At 55.0% G+C, this 12,798-nt stretch overlaps 1 protein-coding gene across 1 annotated transcript in view; it reads right to left on the reverse strand.

Moving 5' to 3' along the window:
- IFT140 (intraflagellar transport 140) overlaps positions 1-12,798 on the reverse strand; it is a 79,947-nt gene that overhangs the window by 8,736 nt on the left and 58,413 nt on the right. Inside the window, exons 18-27 of the mRNA XM_008581411.1 lie at positions 7,487-7,664; positions 6,588-6,778; positions 5,881-5,976; positions 5,391-5,523; positions 5,154-5,297; positions 4,278-4,406; positions 3,964-4,146; positions 2,383-2,589; positions 1,881-2,093; positions 1,632-1,798 (exon numbers count right to left, since the gene is read on the reverse strand). Of these exons, the coding sequence (XP_008579633.1) occupies positions 1,632-1,798; positions 1,881-2,093; positions 2,383-2,589; positions 3,964-4,146; positions 4,278-4,406; positions 5,154-5,297; positions 5,391-5,523; positions 5,881-5,976; positions 6,588-6,778; positions 7,487-7,664 (1,641 nt within the window). The remainder of the gene's footprint in view (positions 1-1,631; positions 1,799-1,880; positions 2,094-2,382; positions 2,590-3,963; positions 4,147-4,277; positions 4,407-5,153; positions 5,298-5,390; positions 5,524-5,880; positions 5,977-6,587; positions 6,779-7,486; positions 7,665-12,798) is intronic.

Consider the following 12,798-nt stretch of genomic DNA (forward strand, 5'->3'; position numbering starts at 1 on the left):
CCCCAGAACATGTGCTGTGTGTCAGAGGTCAGAGCAGGCTCATGTCCTCTAGGAGTAGTTCTGGAGGATGGGTGGCTAAATATTTTGTGAAGGTAATTCCTGTTAGTTAACTCATTAATTCCTTAATTTGTCCATTCATAAATTTATTCATTCATTCAACAAACCCTTACTGGCTGACTGGTTAGCTCAGTTGGTTAGATTGCGGTGTTAAACACTAAGGTCAAGGGTTCAGATCCCCTTACAGGCCAGCTGCCAAAAAACCCCAAAACAAAACAAGACAACCAACAAAAACCAAATACTTAATAATCACTTGCTTGGACCAAGACCAAAGATTTCAAACCCCCAATTCCTGTCCTAGGGAACAGTCTACAGTGGGATAGTGACCTCTAGGCTAAGATGCAAGGGGACATGGGGAAGTGTGGAGAGGTGCTGGAGAGGGGCCCACCACCTTGCTCAAGGCAGGTGGGAAGAACCTTCCAAGCAGAGGGATCAGTGAGCCTGAGCACAGTCCAGCACGTGTGACCCAGTGGGGGGAGTCTGTGGAGAAGCAGGGTTTGGCTAGTGAGCTGGGGCGAGACCAGGGTGATGCACCTGCTGGAACACGACTTGGTGAAGGGCAGGTGAGAGAAGCCCAGTGGGCTCAGGCTGCCACTTCAGGAGAGTCCAGGGCCTGTGTGGCCCTGCACTCGCTCAGCAGCTCCAGGGAGGCACTCCAGGGCCAGCCTATCCCCTGCCGCCTGCTGCCCAGCAGACATCTGTTACATGCAGATACTCCAGAATCTACACGCCTGAGTGGATGACGCCCCTCCACAGAGTTCCACTTTGTACAACAACTGCTCAAAATATTTAGTAACTCTTCTTTTGAAAAACTGTTCTCAGATAAAAAAAATATGTTTGTTAGTCTAGGCAGAAGCTGAGCCCCGGTGGCTCAGATGTCTGCTCACGCTGTGTCGACCACACAGCAGACTCTTTGAAAAGCCAAATTATCTGTCAATAGATAAATTCTGGGAGGTATCCCATAAAAACTTAGATTCATGGCCTCTCCTAAAAACTGAGACAACATGCTGCCTGGATCCTCTCCACAGGCTGGAGTGGAGAGGCATGAGCTCTTTGGTCATCAGGATCCCTGCCACCCCGTGCTGCATAGCGACCCCTCACTCAGGATGACCCTGCCCAACCTCTGAACACTCTGAGTTGGTCCAAGGCTTCCCTCAGCCACACCTTCTCCTGACGCAAATCGGCCTCCTCCTCCTCCCCTCCCCCACCAGATTTCTCTCTCAACATCTCTGGTTGTTTCCAGAACAATCTTCCCAAGATTGTGCCCAGGTTCTGAGGGAATTACCCAAGAGGATCTCAGATGTTCTGAGGGAATTACGCAAGAGGATCTCAGATGTTCTGAGGGAATTACCCAAGAGGATCTCACTTTAAGCAAGTGATGTGTCTTGAGTTCCTATCCAGTTGTCCAAGGAATCCTTTGAAGAGTATTCATCAGAAACAACCAATGAAGCACAGACAGAGGTGCCGGGGGCTCCAGGGGCTCTGGGGCCATGGCACAACACACATGAGGCGGGTCTGCAGGCCTGCCTGCATCCCACCATGCTCCCCTGTGCTGGCCTCTGCAGGAGACACACCTGCGGGCCTGGATGAACCTCTTCACCAGCGTCATCTTGCTCTGCAGCTGAGCCAGCTTGGTCTCCTGGTCCAGGGGGCTCTTGGCCTTGGCCTTCGACAGGCATTTGTAGGCCTCGGTCAGTGCCCCATGGGCTTTGTCGTAGTTCTGGTATTCGTCAATCTCCACCTGCATGACAAGGCCTGTGAGCACCCAGCGGGGCTCCATGCCCTTCTGCATGCCCCAATGGAATCCCCAGGACGGTCTGTACCTGGGCACAGGCATCATAAAAGCCAGCCAGGAGGTCCAGTGCCCGTCCCTTGGTGTAGAAGCTGATGATGTTCTTCATGATCTCCGGCTCCTTCCGCCAGTCCAGGGACTGCAGGTAGTTAGCAGCCATGATGTAGATTTCCTTCTGCCTAGAGACGCCCGCAAAGAACACAATCTTCTCTGTGTCTCCAGACTTGAGCAGCGCTCTCATGGCCTAGGCAGAGAAAGAGCCAAGGCTGAGGGCTGTGTGTGTGGGGACAGGCCTTCAGGAGCCCAAGGAAAGTGGCTTTCATGTGCCGATGAACCAGAGGATGAGCTCTCACAACCCAGCCACATGTCTGGTTTCAGGAGGAGAGATCTTATTTGTCGTGCTCCCCATAGGTGCCCCTCAAAACCCCAGCCAGAAAAGCTCATGCCCTGCTCGGGTTAAACAGAGGCAAACAGAGACGCATACAGAGGGCATGGCATCTCTAAGCGACTGCGAGAGCCCCGCCAATGCCCACCTTCAGCTTGTTCCCAGCCTGTGTGTACTTCTTGGTCGCCAGGTGGTAGTTGCCCTGGCGCATGCAGCAGCTGGCGATCTGCTCCAGCAGCTCACGCCGGGCCTCCTCAGACAGGTCCTTGGAGTCCTTGGACACAGTCATCTTTTCAGCCATGTCCTCAGTGATAGTCATGTTCTGTTCCAGGCACAGCTGCAGGGCTTCGTGATACTGAAACCCAGAAGGGGCTGTCACGGGTGAGCCGCCGAAGGAGGGCCAAGGGCTGAAGTGCCCCCCTCCCATCCGCCACCCCTTTGAGGAAGCCAGGCCCCATGGCTCAGCGGTGGCCACTGTCTGTGGCTGCGTCAGATGTGGAAGGGACAGGGACATTTCATACTCACAACCTACAGGACACAAGACTCATTCCTGTTACTTTCTCTCATGCTATTAACATTCTGGAATATGAGGAAGGAAATGTAGAACTCAAAAGAATACTTGTGGGAAGAAAAGGAAACTGGTAATTTTCTTCTTTTCTTTAAAAAATTTTTAAAGTAAGGGGTTTAATTTAATTTTCTTAAAATTTAAGGAAAAAATTTATATTCTTCACTTAAGAATATGTCTTGAGATAAAAAAAGAATTCTGTCTTGGAATTCATTCCATCTCAGCACATGAGAAGCTGCTGCTTGCTTTTTTTTTTTCTTTTTGTCCTTTTTGAGACCGGCCGCACCACGCTCAGCCAGTGAGCGCTGTGAGCAAACCGGTCATCCCTATATAGGATCCAAACCAGTGGCGGAAGCGCCACTGCGCTCGCAGCGCCGCATTCTCCCGAGTGCGCCACGGGCTCGGCCCGCTGCTGCTTGCTTTTTGACGGCCACACAGTATTCCACCGTCTGAAGGAACTACTGCTTATGAACACAGTGGCTGCTGTCTTTTGCTATAATAAACATTTCTGTGGAGCATACCTCTGTGCGTACATCACTTGCACATGTGCAAATGTGTCAGTAAGGGTGAAATCCCGAGGAAAGGAACTGCTGGGTTGAGAGAGGTATAATTTTTACTTCTGGCAGGTACTGCCCACTGCATTCCTACCCACAGTGCCTGAGTATACCTGTTTCCCATGACAATCTAGTGGATTATTTCTAACCCTTTCACCTTTACTAGCCCAATTCATGACAAACTATCCTCTCTTTGAGTTATGGTCTGATGTGTCTCACTATGAATAAGGCTAAGTATTTTATATTCAGGAACCATTCATATTTCCTTCTTAATAAACTGTTCATATTCTTTGCGCTTTTGAATTGTTAGTAACTTTCTTATTGGTTTACAGGAGCTTAATAAATATTAAGAAAATTAACTTTTTGGGATATAGGTAAAATACATTTCTCCCAGTTTATTATTTAGACACACGTGAAGTGGACGGTAAGTCTGTGCTTGCAGCAGAAATCTGAGCCATTCAAATCCAGGTTAAGGGCAGCCACCACCTTTCTCAAGAAATTGTAACCAAAAGAGATGGCGAAGCTGCTCCCACCATATCTATGGGAAAGGTAACCCCTGAGCTGTGGTGCCTGAGTGCGTGCCAAGCCCGGGGTGCCTGTGACCCTGTACCTTCTTGGCTGCCAGCAGCAGCTCCATGGCCTTCTCATACTGACTGTGCTCGATGAAGAAGTCTGAGCAGCGGGCTAGGAGGGCGGGGTCTGACTTCTCGTCCAGGTCCTCTGCTATGAGCTGCAGGGCCACAAACTGCTGGGTGGCAAAGGCCAGCTCCAGGGCCTTGGAGAAGTGACCAGCCTGTGGACAGCCGTGGGACTCTGAGCAGCTGCCCAAGCCTGGTGCCTGAGCATTTTCGCCTGTCTGGGCCTTCCTGGGGCCTTGCACAGTCAAGGGTCCCTGGCCTCCACACTGGGGCTGGCCCCTCTCACCTTGTGGTAGAGCATGACCGCCCGGTCCATCTGCTCGCCCTTCTCCTCGTAGTAGCGGGCCGCCTCAGTCATGTCCTCTGGGGAGCTCAGCAGGGCCAGGTTCATGAGCTGGTCGTCCAAGCCGTTCTCCTGCAGGGAGGGAGGCAGGGCTCTGTGGCAGTTCTTGCCTGCTGCACCCAAGACACCTTAGATTTTGAATGTGTCCGGGGATGAATCCACCTCCCTTCAGTTTGATGTGCTGCTAGTGATCTGTGTGACCAGGGTTTTTCTGCACTTGATGTCTTACTGGGTCTGTCAGTACCAGGATTTTCAGATGCTTTTTGATCTATTTCACTGAGCACTGCAAGAAATAGCCAATGGGGGGGATTTTTCCAGAAGGGAGACCCTGAGTTGAGACATTTTTACGGATGCAGAATGTCTAACAGCCTCCTATGAAGGACCTGCCTGTCTGCAAGGCATCGCTCCTCCTCAGGAGCCTGGGGTCCTATGGAGAACCCAGAGATCATTCAGTCAGATGGTGGAGGTAAGGATGGGAGGAGGCGGGGAGTGAGGAGTGCGTGGTGGGAACCAGTTGGGGGCAGGAGAGTTCTCCACACATGCTCACGACTTTTCTGTTTGAATCTTTTTTTTTTTTAAAGATGACCAGTAAGGGGATCTGAACCCTTGACTTGGTGTTGTCAGCACCACACTCACCCAGTGAGCTAACCAGCCATCCCTATATGGGATCCAAACCCGTGGCCTTGGTGTTATCAGCACCACACTCTCCTGAGTGAGCCATGGGCCAGCCCTGTTTGAACCTCTTAGCAGAATCTTAAAAACAGCCACAAGGCACTGTGTTCCTGCCCATGGCCTGCCAGGCGCTGCCTGCTCCATTACCTTGCAGAGGCGGATGGCGTTGTTGAAGGCCTGTGCCCGCGTGTAGAAGTGTACCGCGTGCTGCACCTCCTCCTGGTTCTCGTACTGGCGGGCGAGGTGATACGCGGCTGCCCAGTTCCCAGTCTCGTTGGCTATCTCAGCAGCCTGGACAGACACCCAAGGATGTGCAGGCAGCTGCGGCCCCACCCAGCAGCCTCACCCCACCTGTGCAGGCCAAGTCCACCAGAATGCACTTACCTTCTGAATATTGCCCTGGAAGCAGTAGATGCGGACCAGGGAGAAGTAATCCTGCGCCAGCTCGTAGTAGCGCAGGGCCGCGTTCATCTTGGCCTGACTCTCCAGGTACTGGGCCCACCACCTCCACAGTGTCCTGCAGAGCAGCCCCGCAGGCCGCACAGTCTCTGTCAGGGCCCTGCTCCCACTGGAAATGAGCCCCCACCCCAGCTCCCAACCCCTCTCAGAGTGCACTCCACATGACCAGTGAGAAGGGGCCCAGGGCCCAAGGAACCTCTCCCAGAGAACAAGCTCCACTTAGTGTCCCATGCCCAGCTCTGAGAGACCTCAAGGATGCTGTGCATGCTCATACAAGGGCACTTCAAAAAGTCTGTGGAAGACAGAGTTGAAAGGTAACACGAATCTTCCCATGAATGTTTTGAAGTACCTTCCCGTGTGAAGCGCAAGTGTTCTCTGGGCACCAAGACAAACCCCAGCAGCCCCCAACACCTACTTGTCCTTCATGTTATTGATGTACAGCTCCAGTGACTGCAGGTCCCCCGAGAGCATCCTGGGCACCTCAAAGTGGTGTGTGTCTGACTTCTTATAGCTGTGGAGGGAGGAGACAGGAGGCTCCCATTCCCTCCCATCTCTGCCCCGACAGCCAGAGGGGCCCAGAGATGATGTCACAGACACGCAAAGCAGTGCCCATGGTGTGGGCTCCCCGGTGAGCTCTGGGGACCTGTGTGCCCATTGGAGGCAGCAGCAGCTCCCTGCACAGAAAGCAGGTCTTTCCCCAGGGCTCCCCAGCACATACTCCAGGTTGTGGGAATAGATCTGAGAGTGGCTCCTACTCTGCAAAGGGTCACACTGGGGCCAGGCTGCACTGATGGCTCCTGCATGCTCATGGAGGCACTAAGCCCAAACTATGTTACAGCGACTCACACAAGTACAGCCAGATGCTCTTCTGTAGCCTGCCCCCAAAACCAAAGCCAGGCCAGGATGGAAGGGAGGGCAGCCCCCAGGCCTCTGCGGTGTTCCTAAAACCACGGAACTCATGAAAACTTCCCACAGAGGAGGCCGGACCGCCATGAGACAGAGCCTTCCTGTAGGAGACCCTCTGGCCCCTCACCGCGGTGCAGACAGGCACAGAGAAGCAGGCAGTAGCCGGGGCTGGCCTGGGGTTAAGCCCGACAGCCCCTGCCCGTGCCCCTTGCTCACTAGCTGAGCGCCAGGCTGCAGTTGGCACTGGCTTCCAGGTGCTTGGCGTAGTTGTAGTAGGTGGTGCGCAGGTGGACACGGTCGTGGACCTCAGAGACTTCGATGGCTTTCTGCCACTGGCCTGAGGCCTGGTAGAGCTTGTTCAGCAGGTCGTAGCGCTCACACTTCTTGTACAGCTGCTCGGCATCCTCCTGTGGAAGGAGGCGGCAAGTGTCATCGCATGCCCATGCCGGGAGAGATGCTGCCCCACTGCAGAGCTCACAGCAAAGATGCACCGCACATGCCACGGGCATATGGATGCTCCAGGTCACCTCTGGGAACCATGCCACACGCCTGCATGACACAGTGTCCCCCAGCTGGAGAGGGAGAGGTACGCGTTGTCGTAACCCAGGCCTGTGTGTCCTAAGAGACTGCCTGCATCACCCCTACCCCCCTGCAGATGAGGGGGCCCACTCTGGTGCTCCTGCCATGCAGAGACAGCTCCCAGCCCCCTTCCCGGAGGGTCTGCCCCCACTGCCCCCACATGGTGTCTGATGCTGGGAGTTCTGTCAGCCCTTTCGGGCCCCTCTGGGGATAGCAAGATGAGGAGGTGGGGAGGATGGGGCCCCATAGGGACCAGAGGCCTCAGGGTCTCCATAGGGGCCTGCTCCCCTGCGCTTAAGCTAGCCTGGGGGGCTTCTGTTTGGTGCAGCCAGGTGGCCCAACAAGCACCTCTCCCCAGGGGCCGAGCCAGACCCTGACAACCCACAGCCACCCAGCCCCTGCCCTACTGCCCATCTCCCAGCTTTCCCAGCCTCTGCACCAAGGCCCAGTGGAGGCCGGTGGGTGAATCCCACTCCTCCTCCAGGCAAGGTGGAGGGGTTTGTCTGTCTGTCCCGGTAGGGCAGCACCTGACTCACCAGCATGCCCAGCTGTATGGCCAACATGGCCACTCTGGCCTCCAGCTCCGGCTCACGCTCTGCCTCCCGCAGAGCTCGGGCCCCGCGGGCATGGCCCATGTTCCCCAGGCACACCCTGGCAACATCCAGCCGCTGGGTCTTCACACACATTCGTGCCATATTCTCCCAGACAGCCTCACTGCGGGCAGAGGAGGTGCGTGTTAGCCTGCAGCCCCAACTCCCCCAGCAATGTCAACATTCTGCCACCAAGGAGGGTGCGTGGGGACAGCAGGGGCCTTCCCATTCCTCCTCCCATTGCCGGAGAAGGGATGAGGCAAAAGTCCCACAGCTGGTGCTCCTGGAGCCAGGCAGGTGCCACATCTCATGACCTCCTGGATCCCAAGGGCTGTAGGAGACAGGAGCCGGGGTCCCACTGGTGATGGAATGATCTTTGGTGCAGGTCACCAACTTCCTGCTTCTCCTCCCTGCTTCAGCCAGCCTGTCTGCTCGGCAGCCCTGGCTCCTCTGTCATGCACATGGTCAGGTCAGAGACAGAACCTCCTCCTCTCAGCTGAGACTCCATAGAGCCCCTACTAAAGTGCCCTTCCACCCCATGGAGGGACCCCTCACACCACTGCCCATCAGTCAGAGGGTGGAGTCTGGAGAGGTGTGGTGCGGGGTCCAAACCCCACTCGACTTGGGTTCTGGAGCCCAGACCTCTGCACAGAGACAGGCCAGGTGGCCTGCAGAGCAAGCCGAGGGTGGGGACAGACCAGACATCCCCTCTCACACACCCCATGATGTACGCTGGTGAGTTTCATGCAATTGTAAGATGGGGTGAGCTCCATCAGAACACAAGCAGAAGGTATTTCACTCTCTTTTCAAGGTTTTCTAGTGTTTCCCCCTTGTGATGTTGACCTAGGCTTTCTGCTAGGTCAACCAAATTCCTGCTCAGTACATTGCTAGGCTTGGTGTGGACCTAGAAATGACCAAGACTGCTGGCCCCAGGGATGGCAAAGGCTGCACACAGCCATCCCTGGGAAAGAAGCACTGGTGCCTGGGTATCATGCTCCTGGCCGGTCTCAAGGTGGGGCTGGGCAGCGGACGCTTTCTGTTCATTCATTATGAGGTGGTCCACTGTGAGTCTGACAGAGAGCCCCTGTGAACCCATCCCTGATGCTGTCGAGCCTGTGTCTTCAGAAGTGGACTCAGGGCCCAAGGCCTCAAGACACCATCTCTGAACAACTCAGTGTGGTCACTGAACGATGCAAAGACAAAGGAGACAAGTTTACTTGTTGCATCGTCTCCTCTCTGCCCCATGCCTCTTCCCAGCCAGATGCCACACGAGCAGCGCTGCAGCAGCATGCTCACGTGCTCATGCGCACACACTGCACACCCAGGCAGGCCAGCACAGGAGTGTCCACGGAGGACCTCACTCAGGCCCTCCCTCACATTCCACAGCTGTTCCTCCAAATAAAGCCGAGGCTACAGTGTCTCCCAGGAGGTGGGGAAGGCCTGCTCTCTCCCCACTGGTCGTGGACTTAGCAGCACTAAGGGACTTGGAGGGACGAGCTGCCCACGACAGGCTGGTTCATGGTCCTGGTGAGTGGAAGGACAGCCGGGCATTTTCCAGGTGGAAAGACAAGGGTGGGGGTGTCCTGTGAGAGAACAGAGCTATCACAGCCCCACTGTGGCGGCTCCATGGTAAACGGGCGGCCCACACCCCAGGTCCCCCGACTTGGGCAGAAGCAGAGCAGAAACGGCTTCCGAGAGGGAAGCGCCAGGCACTCAGGTCCCTCATGTCCTGAGGCTGGGGTTTATGCACCGGGACGGAAACTGCTGCGGCGACCTGTGGGTGAAACTCCGCAAATCAGGTGCCCTTTGCTGTAGGCCAGTGTATACTTTTGGTATGTTTTTGGATTTGACTGGGTCCTGCTAGAACTTTGGTTAATTCACTAGATTCGTGCTGCTCAGGGACTAGATGTGAGAATGCCCTGTGTATTTTAGTGACAGCTGGCCCCTGGCAGCCACTACCTGTAGCAGGAGACTGCGCTGGAGTTACATGGTAACGCCTGGCCTGGCCACTGGCCCTGTGGTGTGATGTGGCCATGCTGGAACTGGGTGTGAGGGTGTTACAAAAGCCAGTCCTGCTCAGGAAGTGTTCCAACCTTGCGTTCAGGCACCTGGAAGTGAGTTTGGCCCCCCACCATCTGGGCTCAGCACCCTGTGCTTCTCCAGGACCACACCCTGCAGCTTGGAGAAGGGTCAGTTGGGGACTTTGCAGAGGGGCCCGGTCCTGGGCAGTGCCACCCATCCTCCTCCTCAGGAAGGCTGGTTTGCTTTCCTCATCCGTCCGGCTTCAGGATGGAAAGGACCATCAGCAGCCGTGAGGCATCAAATCTCAGGAACCTGCTCGGTTTCATGCAGCTCTTTCCCTGCAGAAGACGCGGCTGTGGCCGGCTCTAGACCCGCCAAGGCAGCTTTACCACCTGGCCACCCAGAGGCTCCAGGCCAGAAGCCATGTTCTCTGCATTTAAACTCTGTAGTGGACTGAACTGTGTCCCCCTAAAACTCATTGAAGTTTGAATTCCCTGAGTTTTATGTATTAGAATCTTAGTCCCCACTGTGACTGTTAAGAGTGTGGGAAATCCTATTATGGTAATTGAAAGGTGGAGTCTTGAAGAGGTGCTTGGATTGTAGGACCATGCAATAGTGAATGGATTAAAAATGGTGGTCAGGGGCATGGTTCTGAGGGCTTTAAAAGAAGAGCACATGACAGTCTCTCTCTCTGCTTTCTCTGCTTCCACCATCTTGCAATGTGAGATCCCTGGGTCACTGTCACCACCATCAGATGGACACTGGACTTCCCAGCCTCAGAAACTGTAAGCAATAAATGTCGTTTTTCTTTATAAATAACCCAGTTCCATGTATTTTGTCATAAGCAACAAAAATAGACTAATACAGACTTCTTTCTTCATAATAAGCAGAAAACAAAAGCTTGTCTTTCTGCCGGATCCTGAGGTGGCTGGTTGGATGCAGGCACAAGGACCCATGGGTGTAAAGCCAGTTGTTTATAAACAGCCCAGGATCACATGGGATACACGTCAAACCCGGTGTATCTTGGACTCTCCCAGTCATGCCTCCCAGCCCAGGTGTGCAGGGGCTGGCGGGGACCGGACACAGCGCTGTTGCTTCCATTTGCTGGTGTCACCCCCTTCATCTACCTTGTCTTGAAGGCAAACGGCTCACGTCCACATCCAACTAAAGGAGAAACAGCAGAGAAGTCTGGGGACTGAGGCTGGCAAGTGACCCCTGGGCACAGCCGGGTTGCCTTTGCCCCGAGGTGGCCCCTTCTCTCCTATGCAGTAGCAGCTGTGCCCACCATGGCTGCTCACCCAGAGACCTGACTGGGTCTTGCTGTGCCTCACTGGGCATGTGTGCGGCAAAGGACCTGTCCACCACATCTCCACACCGCCCAGCTCTCTTCACACTGCCGTCTGTCCTGGGAATTCAGTCTCCACCGAGCGGGGGCTCTTGTGCTGGAAGTGTAGCCCCCAGCCAAGGGGACCAAAGCTGGAACGCCCCTCTAAGGGCACCCCTCCCCACTGGTTGAGGCAGCTGTGAGCAAGCCTTGGGGAGGGCGAGGGCCCCTCACCCAGTTGAACTCAGAACCACTGGAAGTCTAGAATCCAGGAGTAGCTGCAGACTTCCATAGAACACGGCCACCAGTGTGTGTGCCAACATTCTAGGCACAGGTTGCTGAGGATCCAGGACCGGCTCCATCTCCAGTGTGGGGTTCCAGGGTTCACGCATCTGACATGAATTCCAAGATGTAAACACCCTCTTAGTCCCCATCCGAGTCTTGAGAATTTCCTGTTGTCTGGGCCAGTCTATGGAATGTAACTCCCATCTGTATTTCATCAGCTCTGAGAGGCGCCTAAAATAAGCAGCAGATGTGGCAGCAGAGGAAGGCGGCCTTAAAATGGTCGAGTTTCTGGAAAGACCTGTCTGTTCTGCAGAGGCCTTTCCCACGACTGGAGAACAGGAACAGCCCACATGGAGGCAATGGAGCCCCCATGTGGTCTTATGGATGGACATGAGAGCCAAGACCCTCCAAGGACACCCCAGGAGGATCACTCCTAACTTAAATTCTGCTCCCAGGCTGTGCCCTGGGCTATGCCAGCCTCCCACACCACCAGGAGCTAGAAGCTGGGCTATGGCTGAGGCACAGGGACCTGGTGGCCTGACAGGACCCCCCAGAGCTGCCAGTGGGTAAGGGAGGACAGTGCTGCGAGCTGTGAGCCAGGTCTTGCAGGTCTGGCCGCCCCCAGGTGGGATCCTGGCCTTGGCCTCCTACTTGCCCAGCCCAAGGAAAGCACTGGATGGAGCTGGCCCAGGGGCTACTTCTGAGACAAACATGTCCTCTGGGTTTTGAAACTCTGCTTGCTTTCTATTGGAAGTGAGCCATTTAGAGATGACCTAGAAAGAGGTGACATCATTAAGAATGGAAATGGAGTCTCTCCTAGTACAGCCTGCAGCTCTGAGTGCTCACGGACGCTGAGGGACGGAGACGCTGCACTCCGAGTCTGCCACAGAAAGGAAGGGACGTCCCCCCTGGGGGCCTTCTGAGCCATCAGCAAGTCAAGGGCAGACAGTACCCCTTGCCCTGTCAAGTTCCTGGTGTCAGGAACTTGACCAGAGAGAGGATGGAGCGAGAGAATCACAACGGAAACCACAACTGTCCTTTGACACAAGCCAAGGAAGAGGGGACGGTAGAAACGGACTTAGTGGACACATCATCTGCAAACTCCAGTGGGAAAAACCCCACAAGGAATTGATGGACAAGCATTTCTCAGGACCCAGATTTGCAAACAGCTGGTCGAGGACAGAGCCTCTGCTTCTCAGGAGCCTTGTCTTACACGTGGACACACAGAGCCACACATGAACGTCTGACTAAAGTCCCAGTCCCAGGAAACAGGAGCTCTCAGGACAGCTGCCTGGCCAGCCCCGTGCACAGCAGTGCGTGAGGACAGGAAGCAGGCCAGAAGCTTCACTGTCACCACCTGGAGCCTCGGCTGGCAACTGAACTCTCTGCCCGCATGTCTCGGGCGCCTGTGCTTAAGAACGGTTTAGCCAGAGCCGTGGGAACCTGCATCTCTATTCGTTCACAAAGCCTCAGAGCCCTGGAGGGGTGGGAATCATGGTGTTGGGTTCGGGGTCTCTGGAGATGGGGCACAGAGCGTGAGACCCTCCATGATGTTTGTCTCCAAGTGTGAGCCTCTGACACGTCAGGGCTGGCACACTTGTTCCCCGAGGCATGTGAGTCTCAGCTT

The sequence above is a fragment of the Galeopterus variegatus genome, unplaced genomic scaffold, assembly GCF_000696425.1.
Source record: "Galeopterus variegatus unplaced genomic scaffold, G_variegatus-3.0.2 Scaffold92, whole genome shotgun sequence".
Lineage (NCBI taxonomy): Eukaryota > Metazoa > Chordata > Mammalia > Dermoptera > Cynocephalidae > Galeopterus > Galeopterus variegatus.